Source organism: Macrobrachium nipponense, chromosome 30 (genome assembly GCF_015104395.2).
Source record: "Macrobrachium nipponense isolate FS-2020 chromosome 30, ASM1510439v2, whole genome shotgun sequence".
NCBI classification, from domain to species: domain Eukaryota; kingdom Metazoa; phylum Arthropoda; class Malacostraca; order Decapoda; family Palaemonidae; genus Macrobrachium; species Macrobrachium nipponense.
The window spans coordinates 39,120,544-39,134,432 of record NC_087218.1 but is presented as its reverse complement, the minus strand read 5'-3'; the positions used below and the strand labels follow the sequence as shown (position 1 = coordinate 39,134,432).

The following is a 13,889-nucleotide window of genomic DNA, read 5'->3' as shown; positions in this document are numbered from 1 at the left end:
CTTTCCTCTTGAGGATTCCTTTTCTTTCCTTGTGAGGATCCTTCTTTTCCTCGGGAGGCTTCTTTCTTTCCTACGGGAGGCTTCCTTTCTTTTCCCAGTGGGATTCCTTCTTTCCTTGGGAGGCTTCCTTTCTTTTCCTCGTGAGGCTTCCTTTCTTTTCCTCAGGAGGCTTCCTTTCTTTTCCTCGGGAGGCTTCCTTTCTTTTCCTTGGGAGGCTTCCTTTCTGTCACTTTGGGAGGCCTTACTTTATTTTCCTCGTGGAGGCTTCCTTCTTTCTCAGGGGGATTCCTTTCTTTTCCTCAGGAGGATTCCTTTTTTTAATCAGGAGGATTCCTTTCTACGGAGTTTCGCTTCATTTCCTCGGAGGATCCTTTCTTTTCCTCGGAGGTTTGCCTTTCTTTTCAACTCGGAGGGATTCCCCTTTTCGCTTTCCTCGTGAGGCTTCCTTTCTTTTCCTCGGGAGGTTTCCTTTCTTATCCTCGGGAGGTTTCCTTTCTTTTCCTCGGGAGGTTTCCTTTCTTTTCCTCGGGAGGATTCCTTTCTTTTCTCGGAGGATTCCTTTCTTTCCTCGGGAGGTTTCTTTCCTGTTTCCTCGGGGAGGTTGCCTTTCTTATATTCGGGAGTTCCTTTCTTTTCCTCGGGAGGATTCCTTTCTTTTCCTCGGGAGGATTCCTTTCTTTTCCTCGGGAGGATTCCTTTCTTTTCCTCGGGAGGTTTCCTTTCTTTTCCTCGGGAGGATTCCTTTCTTATCTCTGGAGGATTCCTTTCCTTTCCTCGGGAGGTTTCCTTTCTTTTCCTCGGGAGGATTCCTTTCTTTTCCTCGGGAGGTTTCCTTTCTTTTCCTCGGGAGGATTCCTTTCTTTTCCTCGGGAGGTTTCGCCTTTCTTTCCTCGAGGATTCTTTCTTTCCTCGGGAAGGTTTTCCTTTCTTTTCCTCGGGAGATTCCTTTCTTTTCCTCGGGAGTTTACTTTCTTTCTCTCGGGAGGATTCCTTTCTTTCCTCGGGAGTTTTTTTCTTTTCTCGGGAGGATTCCTTTCTTTTCCTCTGGAGTTTCATCTTTTTTTCCTCGGAGATTCCTTTCTTTCCCTCGGGAGGTTTTCGCTTTCTTTCGCTTGGGAGATTCCTTTCTTTCCTCGTGTAGGTTTCCTTTCTTCCTCGGGAGGATTCCTTTCTTTTCCTCGGAGATTCCTTTCTTTTGCCTCGGGAGGATTCTTTCTTTTTCCCTCGGAGTTTCCTTTCTTCCTCTGGGAGTTTCCTTTCTTATCCTCGAGGATTCCTTCTTTTCCTCGGATGTTCCTTCTTTTTCCTCGGGAGGTTTCCTTTCTTTTCCTCGGGAGGATTCCTTTCTTTTCCTCGGGAGGTTTCCTTTCTTTTCCTCGGGAGGATTCCTTTCTTTTCCTCGGGAGGTTTCCTTTCTTTTCCTCGGGAGGATTCCTTTCTTTTCCTCGGGAGGTTTCCTTTCTTTTCCTCGGGAGGTTTCCTTTCCTTTCATTTTCCTCGGGTGAGGCTTCCTTTCCTTTTTTCCCTCGGGAGGATTTCCTTTTCTTTCCTCGGGAGGATTCCTTTCTTTTCCTTCGGGAGGATTCCTTTTTTTCTTTTTCCTTTGGGAGGCTTCCTTTCTTTTCCTCGTGAGGATTCTTTCTTTTCCTTTCTTTTGGGATTCCTTGTCTTTTCTCGGAAGGATTCCTTTCTTTTCCTCGGGAGGCTTCGGCTTTTCTTTCCTTTACGGAGGCTTCTTTCTTTTTCCTTTTCAGGAGATTTCCTTTCTTCCTTTGGGAGGCTTCCTTTATTTTCCTTCGTGAAGGCTTCTTCCTTTCGTTTTCCTTCAGGAGGCGTTTCCCTTTATTTTATTTTCGGGAGGCTTCCCGCTTTTCCTTGGAGGCTTCCGTTTCTTTATTTTCCTTTTTGGGAGGCTTCCCTTTATTTTCCTCGGGAGGCTTTCCTTTCTTTTCCTCGGGATGGGGATTCCTTTCTTTTCCTCAGGAGGATTCCTTTCTTTTACCTCAGACAGGAGGTCCTTTCCTTTTCCTTTTCCAGGATGAGGGCCTTTCCTTTTCCTTTTCCAGAGGAGGCCTTTCTTTTCTTTGCCTAGGGAAGGATTCCTTTCTTTTTCCTTCAGGAGGATTCCTTTCTGGTTTTTCCTCCGGGTGAGGATTCCTTTTCTTTTCTTTTCCGGGAGGCCAGGTAGGCTTTCCTTTCCTTTTCCTTAGGGAAGGCCTTCCTTTCTTTTCGCCCTCGGGAGGCGGATTCCTTTCATTTTTTCCTTGGGAGGCTTTCTTTTTTTTTCCTTGTAGATTCTTTCTTTCCTTGAGGATTCCTTTCTTTTCCTGCGGAGGGTCCCTTTCTTTTCCTCGTTAAGGCTTCCGTTCTTTTCCCGGCAGCTTCCTTTCCTTTTTCTTCTTAAGGCTTCTATTCTTTTCCTCTGGGAGGATTCCTTCTTTGTCCTTGTGAGCTTCTTTCTTTCCTCGGGAACGGCTTCCTTTCTTTTCCTCGTTAAGGCTTCCTTCTTTTCCTCGGGAGGATTCCTTTCTTTTCCTCGGGAGGATTCCTTTCTTTTCCTCAGGAGGATTCCTTTCTTTTCCTCGGGAGGTTTCCCATTGCTTTTGCCTTGTTGAGGCTTCCTTTTCTTTTCCTCGGGCGGAGGATTGCCTTTCTTTATTTCCTTGTGAGGCTTCCTTTCTTTTACCTCAGGAGGATTGCCTTTCTTTTCCTCAGGAGGATTCCTCCTTTCCTTTTCCTAGGGAGGTTTCCTTTCTTTTCCTTGTTGAGGCTTCCTTTATTTTCTCGGGAGGAGTTCCTTCTTTTCCTTCCTGGACAGGGCTTCCTTTCCTTTTCTCAGGGAGGAATTCCTTTCTTTTCCCTTCAGGAGGATTCTTCCTCTCTTTCCTCGGAGGTTTCCTTTCCTTTCTTTCCACGGGAGGCATTCCTTTCTGTTTTCCATCATGACGGCTTCCTTCTGTTTTCCTAGGGAGGCATTCCCTGCTTTTCCTCGTGAGGCTTCCTTGTTTCTTTTACCTCAGGAGGGGAATTTCCTTTCTTTCCTTTGTGAGGTTCCTTTCCTTTTCACCTCAGGAAGAGTTCCTTTCTTTTCTCAGGAGGACTTCCTTTTCTTTTTCCTTGGAGGAATTCCTTTGCTTTTCCTCAGTAGGATTCCCTTTCTTTTCCTCATGCAGGCTTCCGTTCTTCTCTATAGGGAGGCTTCTTCCTTCTTTTCCTTTTCCCGTTGAGGCTTCCTTATTTTCCTTGGGAGGATTCCTTTCTTTTCCTCATGAGGCTCATTTTCTTTTCCTAGGGGGGTTTCCTTTCTTTTCCTCGTGAGGCTTCCCTTCTTTTCCTTGGGAGGCTTCCTTTCTTTTCCTCGTGAGGATTCCTTTCTTTTCCTAGGGAGGATTCCATTCTTTTCCTCGTTAGACTTCCCTTCTTTTCCTCGGGAGGCATCCTTTCTTTTCCTCTTGATGCTTCCTTTTCTCCTCAAGGAGGCCATTCCTTTTTTCTTTTCCTCAATGAGGCTTCCTTTCTTTTCCTGGGAGGATTCCTTTCTTTTCTCGTCAGGGCTTCCTATCTTTTTTCTTTTATTTCTCTAAAAAGGAGGCCTCCTTCTTTTCTTTTCGGGAGGCTTCCTTTCGTCTACCTAGGGGATGTGTTTTTCCATTTCTTCTCTCGTTGAGGCTTCCTTTCTTCCTCGTGAGGCTTTCCCTTCTTTTCCTCGGGAGGCATCCTTTCTTTTCCTCTTGAGGATTCCTTTCTTTTCCTAGGGAGGATTCCTTTCTTTTCCTCGTCAGGCTTCCTATCTTTTTCTTTATCTAAGGAGGCTTCCTTTCTTTTCCTCGGGAGGCTTCCTTTTTTTTCTTTACCTAGGGAGGTGTCCTTTCTTCTCCTCGTGAGGCTTCCTTGCTTTTCCTCGTGAGGCTTCCCTTCTTTTCCTCCGGAGGCTTCCTTTCTTTTCCTCGTGAGGACTCCTTTCTTTTCCTCAGGTGGCTTCCTTTCTTCTCCTAGGAAGGCTTCCTTTCTTTTCCTCGTGAGGCTTTCCTTTCTTTTCCTTGTGAGCCCTCTAGCCTCAATAGTTTTTATTTTATTTAAAGTTAAAGTTAGCCATGCTCGTGCGATAGGTGCCAACGACTCAGGCCATCACCGAGCCGTGGCTGCAAGTTTCATAGAGCATTGTACGCTGTACAGAAAACTTGATTGCGTTGTAGAAACTGCGGCGTGTTTTACTTGTTATTTTGAGTTGCGTATCCAATAATACGTTAGACGTTGGTTATATCTTACTTATTTAAGCCTCATTTTTTCATAATTTATGTCCTTTTCACTTATTAGAGAAGAATCTTTGCAACCTGAAGACTTTCTCAAAGATTAGGAGGCAGTTTTTTTTCCATGTGTTTAGCTGCAGGTTATATTCAGCAAAATGGTTTATCTTTACCCTACCATATTTCCCTACAGTTCCAAAGATTTATACTCGCCCAATTTGTTTCCAACTAGCTTATTATAATGTTTTATCTCTATTTGATTTAAGCTAGATGTTATATTTAGTAAAATTACTTACCCTACTTTACTAAAAAGAAAAAAAAAGCGGTTTTCTCGGAAAGGTGCAACAGAACTTGTTTTGCGAAATGATATTACATTTATTTATAAATAGTTTGGCCACTTAAAGGTGACAATTCCTGGTTTTATAACAGCTTCCTGGTTGTAGATGTCATTTATTTTTCGACCCAACCCTCAATCGTCTTTAAAATACTCAGAAATAGTTTTGTAAAATGTTAAATGGAACATATTTCATGACTTAATATAAAGGTCATTATGAGTGTTTTCTTTCTCCTTTTCTGTCTGTTAGTTTTTTTTCTTTTCTTTTTTTATCTCTCTCAAAAAGAAAATATTGAGATTGTTAATTGTCTGTCCGTCCCCGCTTTTTTCTGTCCGCCCTCAGACCTTAAAGGTCTGAGGGCGGACAGACCTTTATTCTTGCATAGATCATTCACGGCTCATTCTTCCACATTTGGGCCAAAATTTTATCGGTATCATTAACCTGGCTGTTTAGATTATTCGTCTGCCTCTGTTTCTGATATTTATTCGTTCGCTTCTTTTTCCGAAAGTGGTATCGTATGCTCTCGTCGAATTGTCATGAACTGAAATAGGAATTGAAGGAGAATATTCATTAAAAAAAATCTTCATTAAGGAAACATATGTCTAAATATATACTAGGTATAGAGTTAAGTGTAATAATGGTCCGTAATAATGGTGCTTGCCTCTACTGGTATGAAAGTTTCCTTAAGTTCAACCGACTGAGCTAAATTGGTGTTCTTCCTGTTACGAATGGCTGGCAAGTGTTTAATTTTGATTGCTTGATGTTGGGGTTTCCACATCTGGGTAGCCTCGTAGGCGGATAACATTGTCAGTGCACCTCACACGCGGTGCACTGTAGGCATAACTTTAGGTTCTTTGCAGCGTCCCTTCGGCCCGTAGCTGCAACCACTTTCATTCCTTTTACTGTACCTCTTTCATTTGCTTTCTTCTATCTTCTAACAACTGTTAACAGTGCAACAACGAGGTTTTCCTCCTGTTGCACCAATGTAACCTCCTACAATTTTCCTATCAGCGGTGGATGACTTCTTAGGTCCCAGCGCTTGGCCTTTGGCCTTGATTGTATATTCTGTTCCGTGTTCTATGACTAGTTAGTGTGTGGGGCCTCAGATCTACAAGCTGGAACCCTCTCTCTCTCTCTCTCTCTCTCTCTCTGTAAACTGGCTGGGGGAGGGCCATGGACCCAAAAGTTTCTCACCAACTGTCGCAAAAGAATAACCGCTCCTTATTTTAGAGTATTTTCCACTTCTGAATCGGCGTGACGTATACCACCTAGATGGCATCACTGTTGTGCGGTATTGAGAACAGATCCATTCACGTAATACCATCGCATTATATTATGTTCTTTTCGGAGGACGAATCGATAATAATGATATATAGCCGTTATTGGAAATCATAGACCTCATATTTTTGAAGTAATCAGGTAGCTTTACGTTTGTCAATACTGGAAGTATTGCTTAGTTTGTTTGGTAAACCGAATTCCATTTATACTTTTTCCCTAATGTAGGCTGTTAATATATTGATGGGGGAATATGAAAATTAATGTCACACGTTTAGCATTTTTTAGAATATAATTTTAATTTGAATGTTGGATGAAGGGACAAAAATTATGTTAATCATCTGTGGCATTACATAACACCAGAGATATTGGTTTTGAGATATTTTAATGTAGCGGTGACAGAATGGACCAAAGGATGCAAATGTGTAATGTCAAGATTTAGAATATTTTGTAGACAAGACATTCCAAGTTAAACCCTTTTCGTAAACATCACCAGGGTCTCTTGAAGAGCGTGTAGACCCCCTTAGAAAATCTGATGATTTGCGCAGAATAATTAAAAAAAACGTATCAAGTCGCTGCAAATTGGGAAGTGAATTTCTTTTATTGTAATGGACGCAATAATCGTCTAACGTTTATATTTTCCAATATTTTTTATTTTGTCATTCAACTGTAAGCCTTAAATTCCGAAAGGAAGCAAGTGAAGAAGTTCGCCATCCTAGGTAGGCCTCAATCATCTTGGCTCCCACGAAGGATGTAGAATATTTTCATTCATTTCCTTTCGGATTTTTAGGCTTCTAGTGAAAACCTTATCCGGAGACAGGTTCAGTAGACATTGTGACCATTATATTAACCAGAATTAGCGCCTCAGTGGCGTGTTTGGTATGATCTTAGACTGTCACCTCGGTGGCCGCGAGTTCGATTCTTCGGCATTCTACTGAGGTGTTAAAGATGTGTATTTCTGGTAATAGTTCACTCTACTTATTTTAGAGTATGTTCATTCCCTGAACCGGTGTGATTTGTACCACCTAGATGACATCACTGTCGTGCATATTAAGAACAGATCTATTTACGCAATACTATCGCATCATATGTTTTTTTCCGAGACAGAATCGTAAAATTCACAGGCGCCTTATAAAGAAACTTTAGAACCCTTTTGATCATTTGATTATTTGTGAAGAGTAATTAGAAAAACAAAAGAACTGGTTTTGCGAACCAAGTAGCTGCTTTACAATGGTTTAAAAATCCAGCTGATTTCTATAGTGTTAATGCAGCAGCTAGAGAAGAAAAAGAAAAAAAAGAGGAAGTAAAGCCCCGTCCACACGGTCGAGCTTTGTTGTTCGATGTGATGTCAGAAGTAGGAAAAATCAGAACCTTATCCTTAGTTTCTCCGCTCCTGACGTCACATGGAACAAAGTCTGTCGGGCAAAGTTCGACCGTGTGGACGGGGCTTTAAAGCTTGAGAGAACAGAGATGAGAATGCTGAGGTGGATTATGGGAATATCGCTGCTTGAGGTTGGAAAAGGACGAAACAAGAAGGGCAGGCTTAGTAAATATTACAGAGGTGAAAAGAGGGGTACGATTGAGGTGATATGGGCATGTGTGTTGGGGATGGATGACGAGAAGAGAGTCAAGAGGGCTTGGAAGGAACCTGTTAGAGGAAGAAGATCAAGAGGGAGACAGAGAATTAGATGGCAAGATAAAGTGAAGGAAGATATGAAGAAAAGAGGTTTGGTGGAGGATGATGCCTTTGATCGAAGGCAGTGGAGAAGAAGCATCAGGCAACCGACCCCTTAATGTAGGGATAACGGTGGGGAACAAGAAGAGCTAGATAATTGGGCAGTGAAGGTTGGTATGTTTGTATTGTAATGGACGCAGTAAATGTCTAGCTCTTCTATTTTTTTTAATATCTTTGGTCTATTTTTCTAACATTTTTTAATAGGCATTCCAATGAAAACCTTAAAATCCGGAAGGTAGCAAGTGAAGACATTCGCCCTCCTAGATGGAAGTCGAACTCAAGCTGTCTCATAGACAGGTTCTTAGAAGCCGCTACTACTCCTAAAGCAGTATTAGGATAAACCTGTCTTTGACCCCGAGTAGGTTTGGATCCTACCCTGGAGGAGAACTTTTTTCATTTGTTTCCTTTCGGATTCTAAGGCTTTAATTGAAAAAGCTAATTAGAAGTTATTTGGAGAGAGAAAGGGTTCAGAAGCCATCGTAATCATTGCAATGCACAGAAATGGTGGACTGTAACTGTAAACCGGTTGTTTACCCCTAAAATTATTCCATTATAAGGTGAACTACAGAAACTTTTATTGCGGTTAAAGTAGAGAGGAAGAGAAAATTATGAAAATTAAGAACTAATATGTCTCTCATCTTTTACAATGTAACTGTAGTATCCTCTCAAAAGACATACCATCTACTTACGTGAAACAAACATGATTAAACAAAACTTCCCGTTGAAGCTCCTGTAGCTCTTTATTGGATCGTTTTATTAACTTCTGCTTCGACGAGATTGACAAAATGGAATGAAGGTTTATGCTAATTCCCTCTAACTAAATCCCGTGGGTACCTGCGGCTTTCTGCTGTCTACCTCCGTCCATTGTGAGGAGAAAATTTACGTCCGCGCTCTGTATATCATTAAACTGTCAATGTCCTCGGAGGTGGGTGATCAAGTTTCTCTTCAGGTATTTTAGTATTTTTGACCACATACATTATATATTTATTTATATATATAGATATATATATAGATATCTATATATATATATATATATATATATATATATATACTATATGTGGTGTGCGCGCGTGCGCACGCACGGGCGTACATGAAATTATATATATACTATATATATATATATATATATACATATATGTGTGTGTGCGTGCGCGCGTGCGCTCACGGGCGTACATGAATATATATATATATATATATATATATATATATATATATAATATATATGTGTGTGTGTGTGTGTGTGTATGTATGTATATACACGCTTATGCTACAATGTCCTTTAATATCTAATTCGCTCTACCTCAGAATTAATATATTTTCATATATGTAACTGAACGGGAATTATATCTGAGGTAGAGCGAATTAGATATTAAAGGACATTTGTAGCTTAATGCATATATATATATATATATATATATATATATATATATATATATATATCATATATGAATCACGGTGATGTGAAATTCAGACTCATATATAATCTACTATATATATAGATATATATATAGATATATATATATATATATAAGGATATAAGTGTATTGTTCTTTTTTTTCCTATAGTTGCTTTCAACAGAAAAACAATTACTCTAAATAAATGGTTTCATGTGATTAAATTTTAAAATCGAATACTGAGATTTTTAACAGTTTCAGCCATTCTCCTTTGTCTTTATCAGCGAGTAAATCGCCGAAAGATTTTCGTTATTGGGTAAAAGTGGCCTTATGCCAACACGGACTGTAGTTGTACAAGCAGCCCGTAAAGCCAAATTTTACACAAAAAGGCTGCTTCGTATTGTAGTTTGTGAGCAGAAAGTAGTTTATCGAAAACTCGGTTTCTGATTGGTGGGTGGGTCAAGTGGATGACCTGGTGTTTCAAGTCTACTATATTCATTCTCTTGCCTCTCCCCCCAACCCCCACTTCTCCAGTCCCGTGTACATAAGAAGCTATTGTGGCCACTGTTGCCATTACTTGGACCATCGACAGATGGTCTCTTGTTTGCCACTTTTTCATAAGTTGTATTTTAACAGAGAACTTTCACATTCACAAATGATCCCTCATCCCTTTTTATCTGCCGAGAGCAACCAGATTCGCTGAACAGCAGCATCAATATGCAGTAAATGTGCCTCGCTGTCGAACTTCCTTTATACTTCACACCGTTGGACTGTGGAACTACCTCCCTTAAAAGGTGCATCTACACGGTCGAACATTGTCCGACGAACAAACATTGTTACCAGTTTCGCCGGGGGTCATCCGCTTGTGAGCAGGAGTAAAAAGCAGTGGATACAACCTTTTCTGGTACCTCTTTTTGTTGCCAGATCTACTTCCATCGTTTCAGCGCTTATGACGTCATCCTGCTTCGCCTACGATATGGTAACAATGTTTGTCCGTCGGAGATCGTTCGGCATACATTTTTATCTATTTATCTATTTATTTATTTTTCCTTTTTTTAATTATGTAGAATCTCCTCTTTCTGTATTTTCCTTTTACTTCCCCTTACTTCTTTTTAATGAGTTCCATTATTGTATCTCTCTCTCTCTCTCTCTCTCTCTCTCTCTCTCTCTCTCTCTCTCTCTCTGTTCTGTGTGTGTTTTGGTGTCCGTGTGTTTTTCATTAATTATTTACGTAATTCAGCGGTATTTGGTTTTTGTACATTGAAGTGTTTGAATATGGCATCTCTATTTCTGTGGTACTGGGGAAATCTCATCAGAATTGTCGTGTTGTTATAACCTTTTTTTTTCCGAAAGATTCACGTTATTATACTGAATATGTAAACTTATATGCTACGTTGGTCATTTGTTCTTTGGTTCAGCATCTGATTCATAAACCTTTAAATGATGTCCACTTTTCCCATTGGGATCTTTATGAATAAACAAGGTGTCTTTTTCCCTTGCGGAAGGTGGCTTCAAAAGATGCTGTCGAAATATTTTTGGGATGTCAGTGTTAAAACCACGTCTTGCCCAAAAGATATTCAAGGGGTTTATATACCACCGGCATCTAGCAATTTTGGTGGTTACGTAATTGAGTACTAAACAGACCCATTGCTGCCTAATTTCTCCAATCGGATGTTATAGGATCCCTTAGATTTTTTTATTCTCAATTAACTGATTCATTAGTAAATTCATAAGATTTTTTGGTGTGTAACATGGCGACCACGACCCGCCCAGCTCTCAAATACTTTTTTTTTAGCTTAGCAATATTTCTGTCTTATCGGTCTGTTTAAAGTTAATTTTCATGCGAGGATGCTCATTATGAAAACATTGTGAAGACGAAGAATTATTCTTTTAAAGAAGGTTCGGGAATCCAAAATATTAGAACTAAACAGTCAAAAAGAGAAGTTGAAGTTGGCTGAGGGCAAGAATTTTTATTATTTACCATTAATATATATTTGCTGTACATAAATTGCTGGATATATGCATTAATTTTTAGCACCTTTCATTACTTTGATGCATGCGTTCGCAGAGATATAGCTGAATTCTGTTTGTCTACTATCACATGTTAAAACGTGAAAGAGTAAAGGAAATCATATACTATTCAATTTGACACTTTCTTGATGATACTGTTCTTTGTTTGGTCTGTATAAAATTAGTCTTATGCCAGATTACTCATTTGTTATCAGTTTCAAGTTGAATAGTTGTAATTTATTGCTGTCTATTCAGAAAATCCAGATGTCAAAACTAACAAGTCAGATTTTCTATACTTTGCCATAAAGAACTATTCTCCAAAAGTAAAAAAAATATATAAGATTATTTACGTATATAATATGGTTTTTATGATGCAAAACTGCGCCAAATTGCCTTTTTAATTATTTGTAAATTGTTTATTTCTGTTGGGGTCGGTTCACAGTGCAGTAATGAATAACACCGTCATTTTTGGTGCTTGAATGTACTCATTGGCATATTAGAATTTAGTTGCTTTTAATCTATTGGTGAGTAATTTATTAAACCTGTACTTTTGATTCATATCATGGGGTCAGAACAAGGGACCACTTTCACCTTTACCTATTTTTTGCCCTTCTTTTATTACATGCAGTAAAAACATTGAACTTTAACAGTAATACACGCAAGTGCGGTGCAATTTCAAAAAATATTTTGTTTTTCTGCCATTTTATACAGCACGCTACACACGTACCGTCGGCCAACGAAGAATTGGCGTAGTTTCTTAATTCATTGTTCGTTATGGAAATATTGCCATATGCAGGTGCCAGATTATTTACTTAACAATAAATAACATTTCCTTTCAAAGGTGCTATAATTGAAATAAATTACATTAGAATTGAGTAGACTTATTCAACGTATTAAAGATAATTATTTTGCAAAGTAAGGAAAATATATACCGATGGGTCCACGATTTCTAATTTTATTCTCAACTCTAGCTTCGTGACAGCATACCTAAGCATTTTGAAGTTGGCTTTGCTGCCACTCTAGTCTTGACTCAACCTATCGTGCTGCACTAGGGTGTTGTCATTTGGTCTCTTACAGCCGATAAATAATACATCAAGGCGTTAACATTCTTTGAAAACGATGTTTAATTAAACTAATTTTGTCCTTTGATCACTAAAATAATTTGCATGACACATTTAGTGGCCCTAAATTGGACTTCTGATTTTCACACATGATTAGCCTAGGTCTATTTTCAGCAGTATACTCTCGGATACGTAATATGAATGAATATTTAAATCGACCAATATATATTATATATATATATATATATATATATATATATATATATATATAATATATATATTTATCTGCTCTATTTGATTATTCCCGTTATTCTTGTTTTATTAGCCATGTTCGCCTTTCTTCTTATCCTTTTCATAATTGCTTAACATAATTTATCAGACCTAGCTATTCAAAGTCAAAAGGCAATCATAAAAAAATCAAACTAATATAATTCAGTATTTTATTTTTTATCGAATTCCTTGCATATCATCCTGTTTCATTTGGACACGTTGGAAAGCTGTGGGAGTCAAAACTGACGAATACATTAAGAAAGGCTTAAGTTCATTAAAGCTTTATTCGGTTTATCTTTCTGTAGCTATTCATTTCTTATAAATAGAAAGTAATTAAAATTAGTTTCACATTTATACCTAGACTACGTACTACCATAAGCATATTATAAGTAGCTGAAAGGATAAGAAATATGAAACGTGACGTTCTCGTTTTAAGTTTATTCATATGTTTTTTTTTTTTTTTTTTTCAAGAAAAACCTACTGCTTTAATCAAGGGTTGCTCTTTGACGGCTACAACAATCATACAGGGTGTAACACGAGTGTATGCACATATTTTGGGGAATGAAAGATAAAGTTTCTTTGAACAGAAAATATTTTATAAACTTGCATTTTAAGGCGTCCGTTGTCCGTGCGGGGGATTTTAAAATAACTGTTATCATTAGTGATGCTTTCACGCGATGAAGTTCGTAGCGAGATGTCGGATCAAGTCGCCTGGGATGTAGAAGAGAGAGGAGGTGGCGTATAGAGTGATGGAGGGATTAAGCCGAGGTTAATAAAGTATCTCCCAATAAAACGTATTCTTTAGGTTTTGAAGAAAAAAATGCATGCATCATTGAAACTGTTTCCCTCCCTATTCGTGGTATTCACTGGCCACCGATAAAAACAAAACAAAAAGAGTGAGCCTAACTGAATCTCTCATCTATCAAAGATAAGTTTGCTTATTCATTAGAGTTATTCATTAGACACCTATCAAAGATTTCAAGTGTAGGTTTAAAAATCTCTTCCTCTCCATCTAAAGTATTCATCAGACACCAGTCATAAGCATAGAGCTAGTCATGATTCCTGGTTCAGCAATATCGTGACTAAGCACTAGAATTCAAAATTCACAAATGAATGTTGCTCAGCAACATTTACACTACTGCATTGTTTTGCTCTCTTGTGGTGCTTCGAGGTGTTCCACCTCTAGGCCCATGTTCTAAACTTTGCCGTTCTTTAAACAATTTGATTTATCTATGTATGATTCTCTCCGGTTTATTAAGCTTTCTTGTTATCTCTCCAACAGGAACTTCCACCGAATGCAGTGCCACAATTGTCTCTCGCTTATCGAGGGATGTTTCTTAAGACCGATAAATGACACATTGACATTAGATTCCCATGCACATAACGACACCAAAAGCAATAGAGTGAGGTCGCATGGTTCATACTGTTAGGTTATCGGTTTTTTTTCCTTTTGTTTTTAAATTTGATACATTTTGTGAGATTCCAGTTTTTTCTGTAAAATTCAAGAAATGGAATAGTTCAACTACCTTCAACTTAATATAGACATGATAATGTAAGGACTA

The 13,889-nt window shown here is 38.8% G+C and overlaps 1 protein-coding gene across 1 annotated transcript; it reads right to left on the bottom strand.

Annotated features, from left to right (window-relative positions):
- Nucleotides 1-321: 321 nt before the first annotated feature.
- LOC135202117 (uncharacterized) lies at nt 322-1,056 on the bottom strand. The gene has a single exon (XM_064231367.1). The coding sequence runs from the start codon at nt 1,054-1,056 to the stop codon at nt 322-324; it is 735 nt and encodes a 244-aa protein (XP_064087437.1).
- Between the last annotated feature and the right edge of the window lie 12,833 nt (nt 1,057-13,889).